Source organism: Mytilus edulis, chromosome 7, assembly GCF_963676685.1.
Source record: "Mytilus edulis chromosome 7, xbMytEdul2.2, whole genome shotgun sequence".
NCBI lineage: Eukaryota > Metazoa > Mollusca > Bivalvia > Mytilida > Mytilidae > Mytilus > Mytilus edulis.
Genome location: NC_092350.1, coordinates 19,717,413 through 19,734,592, shown reverse-complemented (window position 1 = coordinate 19,734,592; position 17,180 = coordinate 19,717,413). Strand labels below are relative to the sequence as shown.

The 17,180-nt window shown below is 31.8% G+C and overlaps 1 protein-coding gene across 2 annotated transcripts in view; it reads right to left on the bottom strand.

Annotated features, from left to right (window-relative positions):
* LOC139480951 (zonadhesin-like) overlaps positions 1 to 17,180 on the bottom strand; it is a 74,621-nt gene that overhangs the window by 46,467 nt on the left and 10,974 nt on the right. The window contains exons 7-11 of one of the 2 annotated variants that reach the window (XR_011654539.1): positions 16,270 to 16,348; positions 15,339 to 15,515; positions 14,333 to 14,512; positions 13,894 to 14,070; positions 12,960 to 13,577 (exon numbers count right to left, since the gene is read on the bottom strand). Coding sequence is in view for 1 of the 2 variants with exons in the window: in XM_071263942.1 (XP_071120043.1) it covers positions 13,303 to 13,577; positions 13,894 to 14,070; positions 14,838 to 15,017; positions 15,339 to 15,515; positions 16,270 to 16,348 (888 nt within the window). In the remaining variant the exon portion in view is untranslated. Of the gene's footprint in view, positions 1 to 12,510; positions 13,578 to 13,893; positions 14,071 to 14,332; positions 14,513 to 14,837; positions 15,018 to 15,338; positions 15,516 to 16,269; positions 16,349 to 17,180 lie in introns of those variants that run through there. The other variant, XM_071263942.1, reaches the window with a different exon arrangement.

Here is a 17,180-nt window from a genome sequence, read left to right as displayed (position 1 = left end):
AGCAACACTAGCCTCACTAAAAACACGCGGAATCTCAGATGCTCCGGACGGGTAAGCAGATCCTGCTCCACATGTGGCACCCATAGTGTTGTTCATGTTATACAAACCAGGTAAATAGTGTAATTCGGTAGAAAGGGACCGGGATTGTAGTAATGGCATTATGAACATATCCGATATCAACTGTGAAACAGGTTCCGTTATGGTCATCCAACCCGTGGGTAGGTAAAACTACAAAGGAATGATTTCAACTTCACCATTTGGAACTCTTATTTTGATATCTTCCATGTGAGCAGCAACCCGCTATTAAGGAAATCATGAGAGAAAATTCAAGCCCGGGAATATCGTATCAAAGAGAGATGTATAATCCGTATGCAGGCGCTGCTGGAGTTTTGCTGCATAGAAATGGAGAGTTCATAATAAGGAAGCTGAAATCATATATTTGTCGTACAGTTTTTTTTTTAACCGACCCTCATTGTCAATTTCTAGATGTAAGTAATAAAAAAAAATGAATCACAAAAATACTGAACTCAGAGGAAAATTCAAAACGGAAAGTCCCTAATCAAATGGCAAAATCAAATGTAAAACACATTAAACCAATAGACAACAACTGTCATATTCCTGACTTAGTAGAGGCATTTTCAAATGTCGAAAACGGTGGATTGAATCTGGTTTTAAAGCGCTAAACCTCTCACTTGTACGACAGTCGCATCAAATTCCATTATATTGAAAAGACGCGCGACAAAGTGTCACAAAAAGGAATACAACAACAACACGCAACCCACCAAAAACTAGGGTAGACTTAACTGTATTTGTTGTAAACTTTATCCCTAGTTGATAGGATAAATTTGTTCAACATAGTTTTTCTATTAAGCCAGTCTCATAAGAATAAACGAACAAGTTGACAACAAGAGAGGCATGGTTGGTGCTTATGGATATGATGATTGTTTGTTGAAAAACACTTCCTCAAAACGTGAAAAGAATGTTGTCAATCATGAAATCAAATATCTTGATAATGACAGTTTTAGAGAATATTCTGTTTGAATCAGAGTGATTTTTTACAAAAAAAGATGTAAGACAAGACACTTGCATCTACGTTGGTCATTCTTTTTTTTATATGAAACAAAGCAATACATAAAAGATAAAGCTGACTTCTTGGAAAATAATTGTCCATTTTGTACCTGTGATTTGTTTTATGATAGTAAATAGTATATACAGTCGTTAATTAATTGAATGCAGTAAACAGGAAATATTATGCCAAATATGCCAAATCCATATATAAAATAGGCCAATGAAAACCAACATCCTGCCTATAAGTACTTATATATTTTAACTGTAGCGACATTCAAAGATAATATTGGAAAGAACGTTTTCCTAATTCATTTGAAAAGATGAGGATTGTATTTTTGACATGTATTTTTCTATTAATAGTTTTTGAAATTTGGCAAGGTGAGTAACATGATTGCATTATTGAAAAGAGAGTTCGTTTTTTTTTGCGTTTTACTTTGCAGAGATTTTTTGCAAGGTGAAATATTATAATTTTGCATTAAACCTTTCGTTATTTAAACACCTTCTTTTAGAATCCTAAAATTACTAAAATTATTTGAAAGTTTAAACCATTGTAGACGTCAAAAAGTTATTTATGCCGAACAAAAACCAGACGTACTTCAACGAAATTGTGCCAGAAAATCGTTTACTGGTGTCATACCGCCAATCATAGTACGTCACCTCCGATTTATACGAAATAGGGTCGAAAACAATATTCATAATTCTATTACATTTCATTGCAGTTAAAAAAAATCTTAGTCAACAAATATCTTATTTTTTCAAAACACCAGTTTTTTTTATGTTTGGTGTTTCTGAACAAATTTGAAAAGGACTTTCAAATGCTAGAAATCATTTTTCATTTTGCCTTAACATTTCCTTTTTATTCGAACGTCACTGATGAGTCTTTTGCAGACGAAAGTCGCAATTGGAGTGCAGAACGCTAATTCTAATATTCTTCATAAAATTCATGAAAACTATTGCACCAAAGAGAAACTTTATTTTGGAAATCGACTCACTTATGATTAATATTTCATATAACCTTAATCAAGTACGAGATAGGAAAACTTAAAATAAATATAAAAAGTGTTTTTTTTAGGTTGCGGGTAAAATTGTTAACAAACAATCAAATTCACATATTACTTGTTTCTTGTGCAGTTTAAATGATACCGTTTATTGGTCCGATCATATCTTCGTAATAAACTCTGACCGAAGTTAACATCTGCCGCACGATGTTCTGGTAATTATTTCATTGATCATTATTTTGCTGTAATGAATATTATATATAGGGAAATAGTTTACTGGTATACATTTTACCAAAGAAAACAACTTTGGGCCCTCTGAACCTCACTACAATTGATAATATAAATGGGGAAAATGTGAAGGAGACCATTACCCGACCAAGGAGCAGATAACAGCCGAAGGCCACCAATGAGTCTTAACCTTGCGAGAGGTGCTTTGGTCTTAACAATTATATATGCTTGAACTATTGTTAAAATTGTATTACTTTCAAGATTGTTTTCGGAAATCAGCGTACATTGAAATTCGTTTTAAATCGTAAAGATGAAGGATATAGCTGCTATCCGGAATATTTATTTATACTTTGATGTACGTTTTCACTTTTTTATTTAATGTGGGCGGTGTTGTATACATTTTATGGGTTTATATATTGTATTGATTGTGTACTGTATTGTTTTATATAAAATTCTAATACCCTTCAAACAAAGATGATTGACTTTTATCTGGACATTAGTTTAGATATGTATATAGATGGAAATAAATGTTACGGACTACTAGTATGTAATCATAAACACGTAGTCCCATAAATGACGGAACAATACAAAAATACTTCAGACAGATTGATTCAAAATGTATAAATCTGATGTCACAAATGTGATAGTATTGAACTTTACATTTGACCCATTCTCTTTTATAAATATTCATATTTTCTTTCGGTTTTTGGTCAAAAATGTGCAATATTAGAAAATCCAGCACATGGTCAAGTAAGAATGCGAGCAAGAGGCAAAATCGCAAAGTTCAGATGCTATCGTAAATACAAGTTGTTTGGAACAAAAATTATCATCTGTTCAGGCGACAAATGGAGTCTTCCACTACCTATATGTAAACATAAGTATGTCTTGCATATCCAAACATTCATAAAAAGAAATAACAATAATTTTATCAATCTTTCATCATTCGGTAGTTTCTCGTTGGTTACCATTGTTTTATGGTTACTAGTCAAAAGTGCAAAATCTTAATTAACGGCAACTGTCAAAAGCGCTAAATTTATATTAACGGAAACTCTCGTTTAACAATTTTGGTTATGTTGACTGAATTTATACATCCGATTTCGCTGACAATTTAGCAGTTTACAGATTTTTCTTTCTATGCCCACTGTAGCATTTTGTTTTAATCGATCGAATCGATCTAAATAAAAACATTTTAAAAAAACATTATCTCTAATCATAATGATCTCTATCGCTCTAATCTCAACCACTGCGTTCACACTACAATTAACCGTTAAACTGCAAACAGTGTGCATAAATAGATTTATGTGTTGGTACACTCATACGCACACTTAAAAAATAAATGGATGAAGTTATTGTTTCTCTTGAATCACAAGTTCAAATTTTGATACTGATTTTGTTGTAGTTTTCATATAGAAATGCTGCGGTTCTTAAAAAACAAAAACAAAACAACATAAGAAAAGAAGACGCACACATTTATGGTACGGCGAAGACAACTTTTTCCCGTTTGCTCTTACTTGCATGAACATAAATGTCTGTTTTTAAACAGAGACATATCGGTTGAGCAGCAAACAATAAACCGACGACATCTACAAGGATGTATAGATTATTGGGTTATCTACACAATGATACTAGTATAGTAAAATATAAGCTGCGAGCCACAATTTGAACTTTTTTTGGCGAGTGAGCGCAGCGAATTACCTTAAAAGCTTCACATTGTGTCAAGCGACTGATATTTTACGATATCTATACGAAGAAAACCCGAATATCTGTTTATCGTACTATAAATGTAACTTGTCCTTTTCCCCTCCGGAAGAGAGTTTTACGCTTGACGAAGGCAAGCTTGATAACGTCTCCTGTCATATTGTGACGTCATGCCTGATCTCGTTTCAAGGCCGTGATATGAAAACTACGGAGCGACTTAGCAGGGTGACATAGGCGTAGGGAAGGACGGTAAGTCCGTCTTTTATAGTTTTGTCGCTACACATGCGCATAAATTACTTTCGATTCAACCGTTCTAGTTTGAACAGATCTGTGCGTTTACATTTAAAGTAAGATCGGTTCACTTAAGATAGACAAACTAAACTACTAGTACCTCCTATTGTGTTGTAGTTTAGACAGGTGAAAGATATATTCAAAGCGTTCGCATTAGCCCTTAACCCGAACAAAAAAGAACCTAAATAGTTTAAATCGATCTAAATGTCCTAGTGTGGACATGGTTTATGATGATTTCAAAGAAAATAGCCTTTGAAGAATCAAAATAAATTCCATTCAATACACTTTCCTTCGTTAATCAAGATGTTTTTTTTTCTATCAAGTTTACATGCAGTTCTAAATATGCAAATTCTATCAATTTATTTATTAGTACAAAAATTGAAATTAATGTTAACTGAAATGTTTGTGTATTAAAATTGCAAATGGACATGGCGAATTTGTCAAAACATGCAGCCGAAGACCACCAATGGGTCTTCAACTCAGCGAGAAAATCCAGCACCAGGATGTAGGCCTCAACTGGCCCCTGGATTAAAATATGTTCAGTTCTAGTTCAGTAAAAATGGACGTTATAATAAACAAGTATTCTTTCAGATATTTAACTGTACCAAGTGACTGTTACATATACACAGTTCAGTTCATCATAACACATAGAAAGATATAAAATAATTTATGATATATCTTACATTAAAACTGTTTCGTGAAATTCTGTAAAAAAAGATATGATTTCTGTCTGAAGTATTTTTGTATTGTTCCGTCATTTATGGGACTACGTGTTTATGATTACATACTAGTAGTCCGTCACATTTATTTCCATCTATGTACATATCTAAACTAATGTCCAGATAAAAGTCAATCATCTTTGTTTAAAGGGTATTAGAATTTTATATAAAACAATACAGTACACAATCAATAAAATGTATAAACCCATAAAATGTATACAACACCGCCCACATTGAATAAAAAAGGGAAAACGTACATCAAAGTATAAATAAATATTCTGGATAACAGCTATATCCTTCATCTTTACGATTTAAAACGAATCTCATCAATATACGCTGATTTCCGAAAACAATCTTGAAAGTAATACAATTTTGACAATAGTTCTAGCATATATAATTGTTAAGACCAAAGCACCTCTCGCAAGGTGAAGACCCATTGGTGGACTTAGGCTGTTATCTGCTCCTTGGTCGGTTAATTGTCTCCTTCACATTTTCCCCATTTATATTATCAATTGTAGTGAGGTTCAGAGGGCAGATGAATAAGGTAAGTTGTTTTCTTTAGTAAAATGTATACCAGTAAACTATTTCCCTATATATAATATTCATTACAGCAAAATAATGATCAATGAAATAATTACCAGAACATCGTGCAGTAGATGTTAACTTCGGTCAGAGTTTATTACAAAGATAGGATCGGACCAATAAACGGTATCAATGTAACTGCACAAGAAAGATTGTTTGTTTACAATTTTACCTGCAACTTAAAAAAAACACTCTTTATATTTATTTTAAGTTTTTCTATCGCATACTTGATTTAGGTTATATGAAATATTAATCATAAGTGAGTCGATTTCCAAAATAAAGTTTCTCCTTGGTGCAATAGTTTTCATGAATTTTATGAAGAATATCAGAATTAGCGTTCTGAACTCCAAATACGGCTTTCGTCTGCAAAAGACTCATCAGTGACGTTCGAATAAAAAGGAAAAGTAAAGGCAAAATGAAAAATGATTTCTAGCATTTGAAAGTCCCTTTCAAATTTGTTTAGAAACACCAAACAAACAAAAACTGGTGTTTTGAAAAAACAAGATATTTATGACTAAGATTTTTTTTGACTGCAATGAAATGTAATAGAATTATGAATATTGTTTTCGACCCTATTTCGTATGAATCGGAGGTGACGTACTATGATTGGTGGTATAACACCAGTAAACGATTTTCTGGCACAATTTCGTTGAAGTACGCCTGGTTTTTGTTCGGCATAAATAACTTTTTGACGTCTACAATGGTTTAAACTTTCATATAATTTTAGTAATTTTAGGATTCTAAAAGAAGGTGTTTAAATAACGAAAGGCAAAATTATAATATTTCATCTTGCAAAAAATCTCTGCAAAGTAAAATGCAAAAAAAAATGAACTCTCTTTTCAATAATGCAATCATGTTACTCACCTTGCCAAATTTCAAAAACTACTAATAGAAAAATAAATTTCAAAAATACAATCCTCATCTTTTCAAATGAATTAGGAAAACGATCTTTCCAATATTATCTTTGAATGTCGCTACAGTTAAAATATATATATAAGTACTTATAGGCAGGATGTTGGTTTTCATTGGCCTATTGTATATATGGATTTGGTATATTTGGCATAATATTTCCTTTTTACTGTATTCAATTAATTAACGATCGTATATACTATTTACTATCATAAAACAAACCACAGGTACAGAATGGACAATTATTTACCAAGAAGTCAACTTTATCTTTTATGTATTGCTTCGTCATATCGATAGGCACCAACCATGCCTCTCTTCTTGTTAACTTGTTCGTTTATTCTTATGAGACTGACTTCATAGAAAAGCTATGTTGAACGCATCTATCCTATCAACTACAGATAAGGTTTACAACAAATACAGTTACGTCTACCCTAGTTTTTGGTGAGGTTCGTGTTGTTGTATCCCTATTTGTGACACTTTGTCACGCGTCTTTTCAATATAATGGAATTTGATGCGACTGTCGTACAAGTGAGAGATTTAGCGCTTGAAAACTAGATTCAATCCACCGTTTTCGACATTTGAAAATGCCTCTACCAAGTCAGGAATATTACAGTTGTTGACAATTGGTTTAATGTATTTTACATTTGATTTTGCCATTTGATTAGGGACTTTCCGTTTTGAATTTTCCTCTGAGTTCAGTATTTTTGTGATTCATTTTTTTTATTACTTACATCTAAAATTGACAACGAGGGTCGGCTGAAAAACAAAACTGTACGGCAAATAGATGATTTCAGCTTCCTTATTGTGAACTCTCCATTTCTATGCAGCAAAACTCCAGCAGCGCCTGTATACGGATTATACATCTCTCTTTGATACGATATTCCCGGGCTTGAATTTTCTCTCATGATTTCCTTAATAGCGGGTTGCTGCTCACATGGAAGATATCAAAATAAGAGTTCCAAATGGTGAAGTTGAAATCATTCCTTTGTAGTTTTACCTATGCCATCACGGGTTGGATGACCATAACGGAACCTGTTTCACAGATGATAAAGGATATGTTCATAATGCCATTACTACAATCCCGGTCCCTTTCTACCGAATTACACTATTTACCGGGTTTGTATAACATGAACAACACTATGGGTGCCACATGTGGAGCAGGATCTGCTTACCCGTCCGGAGCATCTGAGATTCCTCGTGTTTTTAGTGAGGCTAGTGTTGCTTGGTCTTTTGTTTTCTATGTTGAGTTCAATGTACCATTCTTTGTATTTATTTTTTAGCCAAGTTTTTTTTTCGATCTATGAGTTTGAATGTCCATTTGCTAATTTTCGCCCCACTTTTATGTCTCTTGCGGACAAAAGCAAAAGCTTAAACACATCAACTGTATTATTCCTGGCATGGTACTGGTATTTCCTTATGCAGAAAATTGTGGAATAACCCAGGTTTTATAGCTGTACAAACCTCTCACTTGTACGACAGCGGCACATAATTCATTTGTCTTTAAAACAATGTTTTAGGAAAACAAACAAACATATATCTGATGCATTTGTTTGTCCATAGTCAGGAACCTGATGTTCAGTGGTTGTCGTTTGTTCTTGTGGTTCATAAATGTTTCTCGTTTTCCGTTTCAATGGTTTTATACTAGAATTTTTGGGGGGCCTTAATATCTAACCGTTCAATGTGAACCAAGACTCCGTATTGACCTTAAATGGTTAACATTTACAAATTTCGACTTGGATGGAGAGTTGTCTCATTGGCACTCCTACAACATCTACTTATATCTTTATAATAAGTATACTGTCAAAAATTAGAGTATGGCAGTCAACCTTGTGCGTTATAGTTTTAATCACTCTAAGAAAAACTAGTATGTTAACAAATAAAAAAAAAATGGCATGTATAAACTCCTTCGACAAAGCACATAAGCGATCAACAATATATAAAAAAAACATTGAAAATAGAGGTTATTTTATAACCGATGACGAATTTTAATTTTCCATGTTGAAGACCGTAATTTGACCTATAATGCTTTTTCTGTTACAAGGTGTGGCTTTGATAGAGAGTTGTCTCATTTGCACTCATACCACATATTCTTATGTCTACATAATCGATAAACAATATATACAAAAAGCATTAAAAAAGAGGTTATTTTAAATTATGAATAAAATAAAACCGAATGAGGAATTATAATTGTTCACCAAAAAAAAATCAAATAGAATTGGTAACATTTAGAGACAATCACTTTGGTTTTTTTTTACAAAATCATGTCTCTCAAATTGAATTCTTTGAAAATGATATATGTTATAAATTATGACATGAGGTATGCTGTTCTCTAGTTTGAGCCATAAACATTAAAAAAATGTTAATTGTATAATTCAATGAAGTTTATTATGATAATACTTAAATCTAATCTTTGGGTGTCACTTGTTTGTCAAAAACTGTACAATATAACCATTTAGGTCATCAATTTTATGAATTGTGTCAATTGGTGGCATATAAAAAATCCTTGTTCTTTATAGATCTACATTTTATTGTTGTCTAAATACTTAAGTACAGCTCTTTGTAAGAACCAGGCTGAGTGCGATATATGAAGGTTTCAGATTTTTTCTATAATTGGCCTAGTAGAAGCAATAAATCAATACTGCTCAAAAAATAGTTTTGAGTGGGAAAATATGAGTGGTTGCTATGGTAACGGACACTCTATTTTTTGGTTGTTAAGCGTGGTAAAATCTTTCAAAAATCAGCTAAATCACCACAATTCAGAGCCTGATTATGAATAGAATCATGCATTTTTCATTAATTTTCATATGTAACATTGATAGAACTTGGTTTAAGTTTCATTTTAACGAAGATTGCATGTCAACCAAATCTGTTAATTATTTGAAAATTTTTGTGAAAAAATGCATATTTTCAACTTTTCTGAAAGTGGGATTTTTGCTGAATTATCAAATTTTCTCTGATGTTTTTTCAAAAAAGCGCAAATGTGTACAGAATAGTTAGCACTGTAGTTATGAAGTTTGGATACTTCTTTACCAAATTAATGTGGGATTTTCTCAAGTTTTATCACCATAGCATAGCAAATTCTTGATCATATTCTGAGATTTAAAAAAATGTTTTCTTATTAAAAATTCACTTTAAAGCAAAAAGATAAATTTGTCCATTTGACTTAGAGTTTCACAATTGTGTGACATTATTTTGGATCTTTCTATTTAAATATAAGTGACTGTCGATAGGGGATTAATAAAGATAATATCGATAGGGTATTAATAAAGGAATCAAAAGAGTAAAAAAATATACAGATCAATGTGCTTGTTTTCGAGATATTGGCCATTGAAATTTTGGCAGGAACATATTCTCTCTTGACTTTTCATAGCTTTTTCATTGACAGGTTAACATTCTCAAAAACTATTAAAGAATAATTTAAATTTTATAAGACTTTTACAGATGGCTTATCATTATACATGTAAAAGATTTATAAAAAGATAAATGGGGGTCAATGCCATTTTTTAGGGCATTCAAATGAATAAAACCTGAGGTTTCCGAAAATCTGACAAAAATTCCAAAACATGACAAGCGAACTACAATGTACCTTAACTAAGCTCTGAAGCCAAAACCAAGTTAGAGATTATCGATCTTATATATGAAATTTCTAAAAAAAAAATGATTCTATTTATAATCTTTTTTTTTTATAATATTTTCAAGAATCTACATGTATGATATCTTTAAAAATAAACCTACCCCCCCTTTTTCTAACCTTCCAACCCCAATATTACATTATATATTACATTTGTTGAACCTCATGAAAAGAACAGAAAAGACTGTAAGTGAAGCAAAGCATGCAGTCATATTCCAATTTGAAAATAAACACCCTCTATTTATATATTTTGTTACATGAATTTCTATTTATGCAATTTCAGAGTGGATGTTGCTATGGATAATATGTGTTTCCCTGGTAACAATTGAAGTCAACAACACTTGACGATTGTAATATAAAGTTTGCGTTAGCTTTTATGTATTTTTCTTATCGGTTATGAAAAATTCAGGACATTTAAGCTCTTAAACTGCAATATTCTGCAAATAAAAACTCCGTTTCTAAGGAGAAAATCGGTTGCTATGGTGATAAAACTAAAAAAAATCCCACACATTTTTCTATTAAATTTGTTAAAGTAGTATCCAAACTTCATAACTACAGTGCTAACTATTCTGTACACATTTGCAGAAACACCAAAGAAAATTTGATAATTTCGCTAAAATCCAATTTCAGAAAAGTTGAAAATATGCATTTTTTTCGCAAAATTTTTCAAAAAATTTACAAATTTGGTTGACATGCAATCTTCACTAAATAAAGCTTTAACCAAGTTCTATCAATGTTACATATAAAAATTAATGAAAAATGCATGATTCTATTCATAATCAGGCTCTGAAATGTGGTGATTTAGCTGATGTTTGAAAGATTTTACCAAGCTTAACAACCAGAAAATTGTGTGTCCGTTACCATGGCAACAACTCATATCTTCCCACTCAAAATCATGTTTTGAGCAGGATTCATTTATTGCTTCTACTAGGCCAATTATAGAAAAAAAAACAAAAGGCACAAATCGATAATAAAATTTAATAAGATTTATAATACAATAACTTACAAAAAGTATTACACAAATATTACTGTCAACTTAACTGTCAAAACATGAGTCCAATCTTTTATCTTTATCTGTATCCGGAAATCTTTCGGAATCCAATCTGAATATTACGTTCACTACTTAGGTCACAATCCAGTATGATGTTTTTTGTAGAATAAAAGTGTCAATCCAAATGCTGTGAATACTAATGTCTATCGATGTCTTAGTCTTAGTCTGAGCGTTTAACTTTAGTATCTGTATTTATATAGTTGTCACGGAAATTTCTAGAAGACTCTAGAAATAGAAGGTCCTAGAAAGTTACAACGGAAGTTTCTAGTAAAACGTAGAAGTTTAAATGACGCATCTTTTATTAACAACATTCTGGAATCATTATGTAAGTCAAAGGGAATGTTCCAATCATTCTGAGATTGTTCCAGTGATTTCTAAACTGCACAGTTATAAAATTATTTTGTAAACAACTATCAGGCTACACAACACAAATTAGGCCAACATGAATAAATATAATAATTACAATATCATAACCATATTCATTTTAGCAGTTTAGGAGTGCCAACTGAACATCCAACATTTAACTACAAGCATTTACAACTATGTGTAATGGACTATAATATAATCTTAAAAATAAGTCACCAACTTTCTTTGAAAGAAGTCAATCTATATACGTTATTAGAAGCAGTTTAATTCATTAACAAGGGAAAGCGGATTACCTAAGCCGTATTTGGCATAACGTTTTGGAATTGTGGGTCCTCAATGCGCTCTAACTTTCTACTTTTTTGGCTTTATAACTATGTATACGAAACGCGCGTCTGGTGTATTGAATAACAGTTCTTATAGAATACAATATGTGTTTTGGTCGTGCATCACCTTTACTGGTGATCAAGTGGATGAATCTGTCGTAGAGTTGTCACTTATTGAGACGTTCTGGTATTGTTGGAAGTACATTAAACTACTCTAGATGAGGTTGTCCCAAAGTATCAACCCTCCCCCTATACCTCTAGCCAATGTAGAAAAGTAAACGCATAACAATACGCACATTAAAATTCAGTTCAAGACAAGTCCGAGTCCGCAACGTTTATCAATAATTCTTTATCTACTGCAAAGTTCTGTAATTAAAAAAATAGGTCTTTGCTGATAAAAGACTGTTTTATGTAAAAGGTACATTTATATATATTATACTTGTTCTGTACTTTTAATTACATCCTCAACTAGAGTAAGTTTCATTTTCCTGATGATCAAAATTATTATTTACATTCAGCTGAAGAAAAATTATTGCAATGTAAGATGACAAAAACAAATGTTTTTTGAGGAAACTGTTATATATTCTGATTGTCAAATATTGAACAGTTTACAAAAAAAAAAAAAAATGATCAATAATACACTTGTATCTTATTTATTACATATCATTATAATACTGTATGTACTTAATGAATATGTAATTATCGTTTTGTGGACTCGCATGAAGATTGTTTTAAAATAATGGGCGTATCATCTTAATATAAAGAATATTATTTATGAATTTATCTATAGGGGGATCTAACACCAAGTTGAATTGTTTTAGAGTAACTAATTAGAAGTTTAGTGTTTTCGATAAGCATGAGCTCTGCAGCTTATGTCCATTTACAGCTTTTTGTCACTAGAAGAATACTGAGGAGATGGTAATTATTTGTTTTTATCTCTGTAACTATTAACAGCTTTTGAAGACCATTTCTTGTCTTTATTGATTCTGTTTATTATTTTGGTTGCTTTCATACTGACGTAAATCCTATATCTCCTTTTATTGCTTATAGAAATGAGGTCCTCTTTTATTCAAAATCCACATGTTTGTTTCAGGCTTAAGCATTAAGAAGTTAATTTTATATAGGGGTCTCTTGAATTTTGGTGCTACCACATACGTTTACAGGTACACAGGTAACCTGAATATACTAGAAATGACAAGTCGCATAGTTTATAAAACAAATTGAAATCGTAATAATGTAGAGGACAAACCTCTAAATTGAAAACATACAAACTATCAATCAAAAAGTGGAAACGCACGAGACAAAACCATTAGACTATCACACAAATGGATATCCAATCATCAGTAACAACAACCTTGGTATGCAAGGAGACACACTTTTAAACGCAGCAGATAAGTCATTTGATGAAGGAGAAAACTTCGCTTTCAGTATTAAGATTTTATGTTTCAAAATGATAGTCCATGTCGCTGTCTTTACCATATTTATATATTTCAAATAAGTATTTTCTAGCTATCGGTTCCTCTTTGTATTCGAAAACATCTTGTTTTCTGCGCTTTTTATGTTGAGCATAAATTGCGCTAGTCACTATCATTAATGTTATAACTATTCCAACTCCGATACCAATCATGAGTACAGTTTGAGTAGGGGTTTGTATAACAGCTTCTGTTGTATTATTTGAAGTTATTTCTTGATTTCTTCTAGTGTCCATATAATCTACAAATAGAAATATTCATTAAAGCTTAATCGATCCTTTTACATCATTTTCATATTTTACTGAAATCTAAAAATCAACATAATTTAACTTACAATGAAAACAATGACGGATGCGACTAGTGGTGCCGGAACTGTTTATCTTCCGTCCACCAGTTGTCACCTTATAAATCTAATAACCAGCCTTTTACTGAAAATATTTCAAGAGTAACAAGTATCTTTATTCTTTTAGTTATTTTTTATACCGTGTGTCATAGTTAATGTTTTTATACGAAAATCTTTCATTTCTTTTTCAAAAAGTGGCCAATATAAATAATACCTGTAGGGGGTGCTGCTAAGTCTTCTGTTGTTTTTACTAGACGGGTTACTGATGTTGCCAAACTTGACGAAGCTTCAGTGGTTTCGAAAGGTTTATGATACATACTTGTGGTTTGCGCAACTGGCTCAGTTGTATCGGGTGCAGTTTCTTGATTACTATGAGTATTGTCCGTAAAATCTAGAAATATAAATAATCATTTATCATAATTTAACTTGTCATGAAAAAGGGACGGATGCGAAAAGTGTAACTGGTACTGTTTATCCTCCGTCCACCGGTTGTCACCTTATAAAGCTGATAAACAGTCTTTGACTGACAAGGTTTAAAGAGAAATGAGTTTCCTAGTTCTTGAAGTTATTTTTGATTCTATATGCTATTGTTATTGGTATTTTTTAACGAAAACTTTAAGTAGTTTTCACAACGTGATTGATATTAATAATACCCGTAGGGGAAGCTGCTAATTTATCTGTTGTTTTTAATAGACGGGTAACTGATGTTGCCAAACTTGACGAGGCTTTAGTGGTTTCGAAAGGTCTATGATACATTGTTGTGGTTTGCACAACTGCCTCAGTTGTTTCGATTGTAGTTTCTTTTTGATTACTACGAGTACTGTCGGCATAATCTAAAAATAAAATTTCATTATAGCTGTATCGACCCTATTAAATCATTTCCATATTTTTTACTGAAGCCACAAATCAACAGAATTTAACTTGTCATGAAAAAGGACGGATGCGAACAGTGTAACCAGTACTGTTTATCCGTCGACCACCGTTTGTCACCTTATAAAGCTGATAAACAGTCTTTTACTGACAGTTTAAAGTTTAAAGAGTAATGGGTGTCCTAGTTCTTGAAGTTATTTTTGATTCTATATGCCATTGTTATAGGTTTTTTTTCTTTTTCAAAACACTTTTTTTTTGTTTTCACAAAGTGACCAATATAGATAATACCTGTAGGGAAAGTTGCTAATTCTTTTGTTGCTGTCACAAGACGGGTTACTAATGTTGCCAAACTTGACGAGGCTTTAGTGGTTTCGAAAGGTCTATGATGCATCGTTGTTGGTTGCACTACTGACTCAGTTGTATCGGGTGCAGTTTTTTCTTGATAACTACGAGTACTTTCTGTATAATCTAGAAATATAAATATGTATATAGCTTAATCGACCCTATCACATTGTTAATCATTTCAATATATTAACTGAAGCAGCAAATCAACAGAATTAAATTTGTCATAAAAAAAGGATACGACTAGTGGAACCGGTACTGTTCATCCTCCGTTCGTCGGAATTCAACTTATAAAGCTGATAGTCAACCTTTTATTGGCAATGTTTGAAGAGAAATGGGGGTCATAGTTCTTGAAGCTATTTTTGGTTCTATATACAATCGTTATGATGATTTTGTTTTATTCAAAATGCTTTTTGTAGTTTTCACAAAGTGACCAATATAAAATACCTGTAGGTGAAGCTGCAAATTCTTTTGTTGTTTTTACTAGATGGGTGACTGATGTTACACTTGACGAGGGTTCAGTGGTTTCGATAGGTCTATGATACATCGTTGTAGTTTGAACAACTGACTCAGTTGTATCGATTGCAGTTGTTTCTTGGTAACCGAGAGTACTGTCTGTATAATCTACATATAAAAAAACTATGTATTAGATTTGAAGATTCCGTATTTACATCTTTAACTTAATAGGTCTTTACAAAATAATTTTACTGGTTAAAAGAAAAAACGGCGTAAAGTTTCCACAGATGACTACGACTGTCTTCCAAACTATTATTAGCAGACATCAGACAGACATAATAAAAATGGCGTTACATGTCACATTACATTCAAATAAATTCTGAAGTCACTTATTTAGACAACTTTTGCTTAGTAGCCAGATAAAAAAACCAATAACAGCAACCAAAATAAAGAAGTAAATATATAAGTACGTTAAGCAATATGTGATAAAAGTAAATAAATCAATAACCAAAACTAATCATCACCAGGACGCTGAATCTTTGTTTGTGTTAATTACAGAAATATGTTTTAGGGTTTGCGAATTAATATTAATGCAATAATCATGGAACAGATCAATGGCATTCTATTTATCCACTGAGCGAAATTGGACCAGTAAACCAAATTATTTAAAAAAAAAAAATTGTACGTTTATGTGCAAACCAATTAAAGAAGAAAGAAATTCACATTTTTTCGTGAAATCTGTTTTACATAACTTAAGTTTGGAAATATCTTGTTAATGTATAATGAAGGATTACCAAAGGTTAGGTTTAGCAGTGTCGACTCAATCGCCATATCCATCGATTAGCGATGAAAAGATATATAAAGATAATTATAATGCTTTTTATTAACTACTGCAAGATTCGTAATCAATAGTAAAACTTACCGTCTGAACAGTTGTACAGTTTAGGATCATCTACAGAAATATCACTCAAGTAACTTTTTAATGTACCTTCAATTATAATCTGAAAATACAAAAACAATATTAAGACATATGTGAAGATTGTGACGAAAAATACTGTCTATAAATATTTTTAATTCTAGAGAACAAACATCTTTTTAAATAAGAAAAAACACAATATCACAATCAAACTTTACAAATTGGTTTATAAAAAACGCATTGATATATTTACCTGAATGAGGAACGCTTTAAAACGTTTAGAGTAAGGGGGTTTAAGATATCACACAACATTTAGGAATAACTAAAAGTCTTTAGAAGCAATCGAAATTCCCAGATTGAAAAATCAAAATGTGCGTAATAAATTATGTCTTTTGCAGTATCAGTGATGACCGGGTATATGTCGACGGCGACCGCAAATGGTAAAAACACATTTTTTTTCATTATAACAAAGTACAATGTGAAGGATTTCTTTGTTTCATTGTAACTCGGATTCAACTAACGGGTTTTAAGGAACTGTTTGATAAGGGAAACTCAATGTACAATACTAGATATAGGAAAATGTGGTATGAGTGTCAATGAGACAACTCTCCATCCAGATAACAAATTATAAAAGTAAACCATTATAGGTCGAGGTACGGCCTTCAACACGGAGTCTTGACTCACACCGAACAGCAAGCTATAAAGGGCCCCAAAAGTTAGTAATGTAAAACCATTCAAACGGGAAAACCAACGGTATAATCTTTAAAAAATATTAATGCATTAAAAGATATTTCTTACCGAAAGACACTCAACACTTAGCAAAAGCAACTACGGTCAACTTGTATCGTTATGTTCTCTAAGTTTTAGAAAATCTAGAAGTTGAGACCTTTTATAAAAACGTATATAACAAGAAGTAA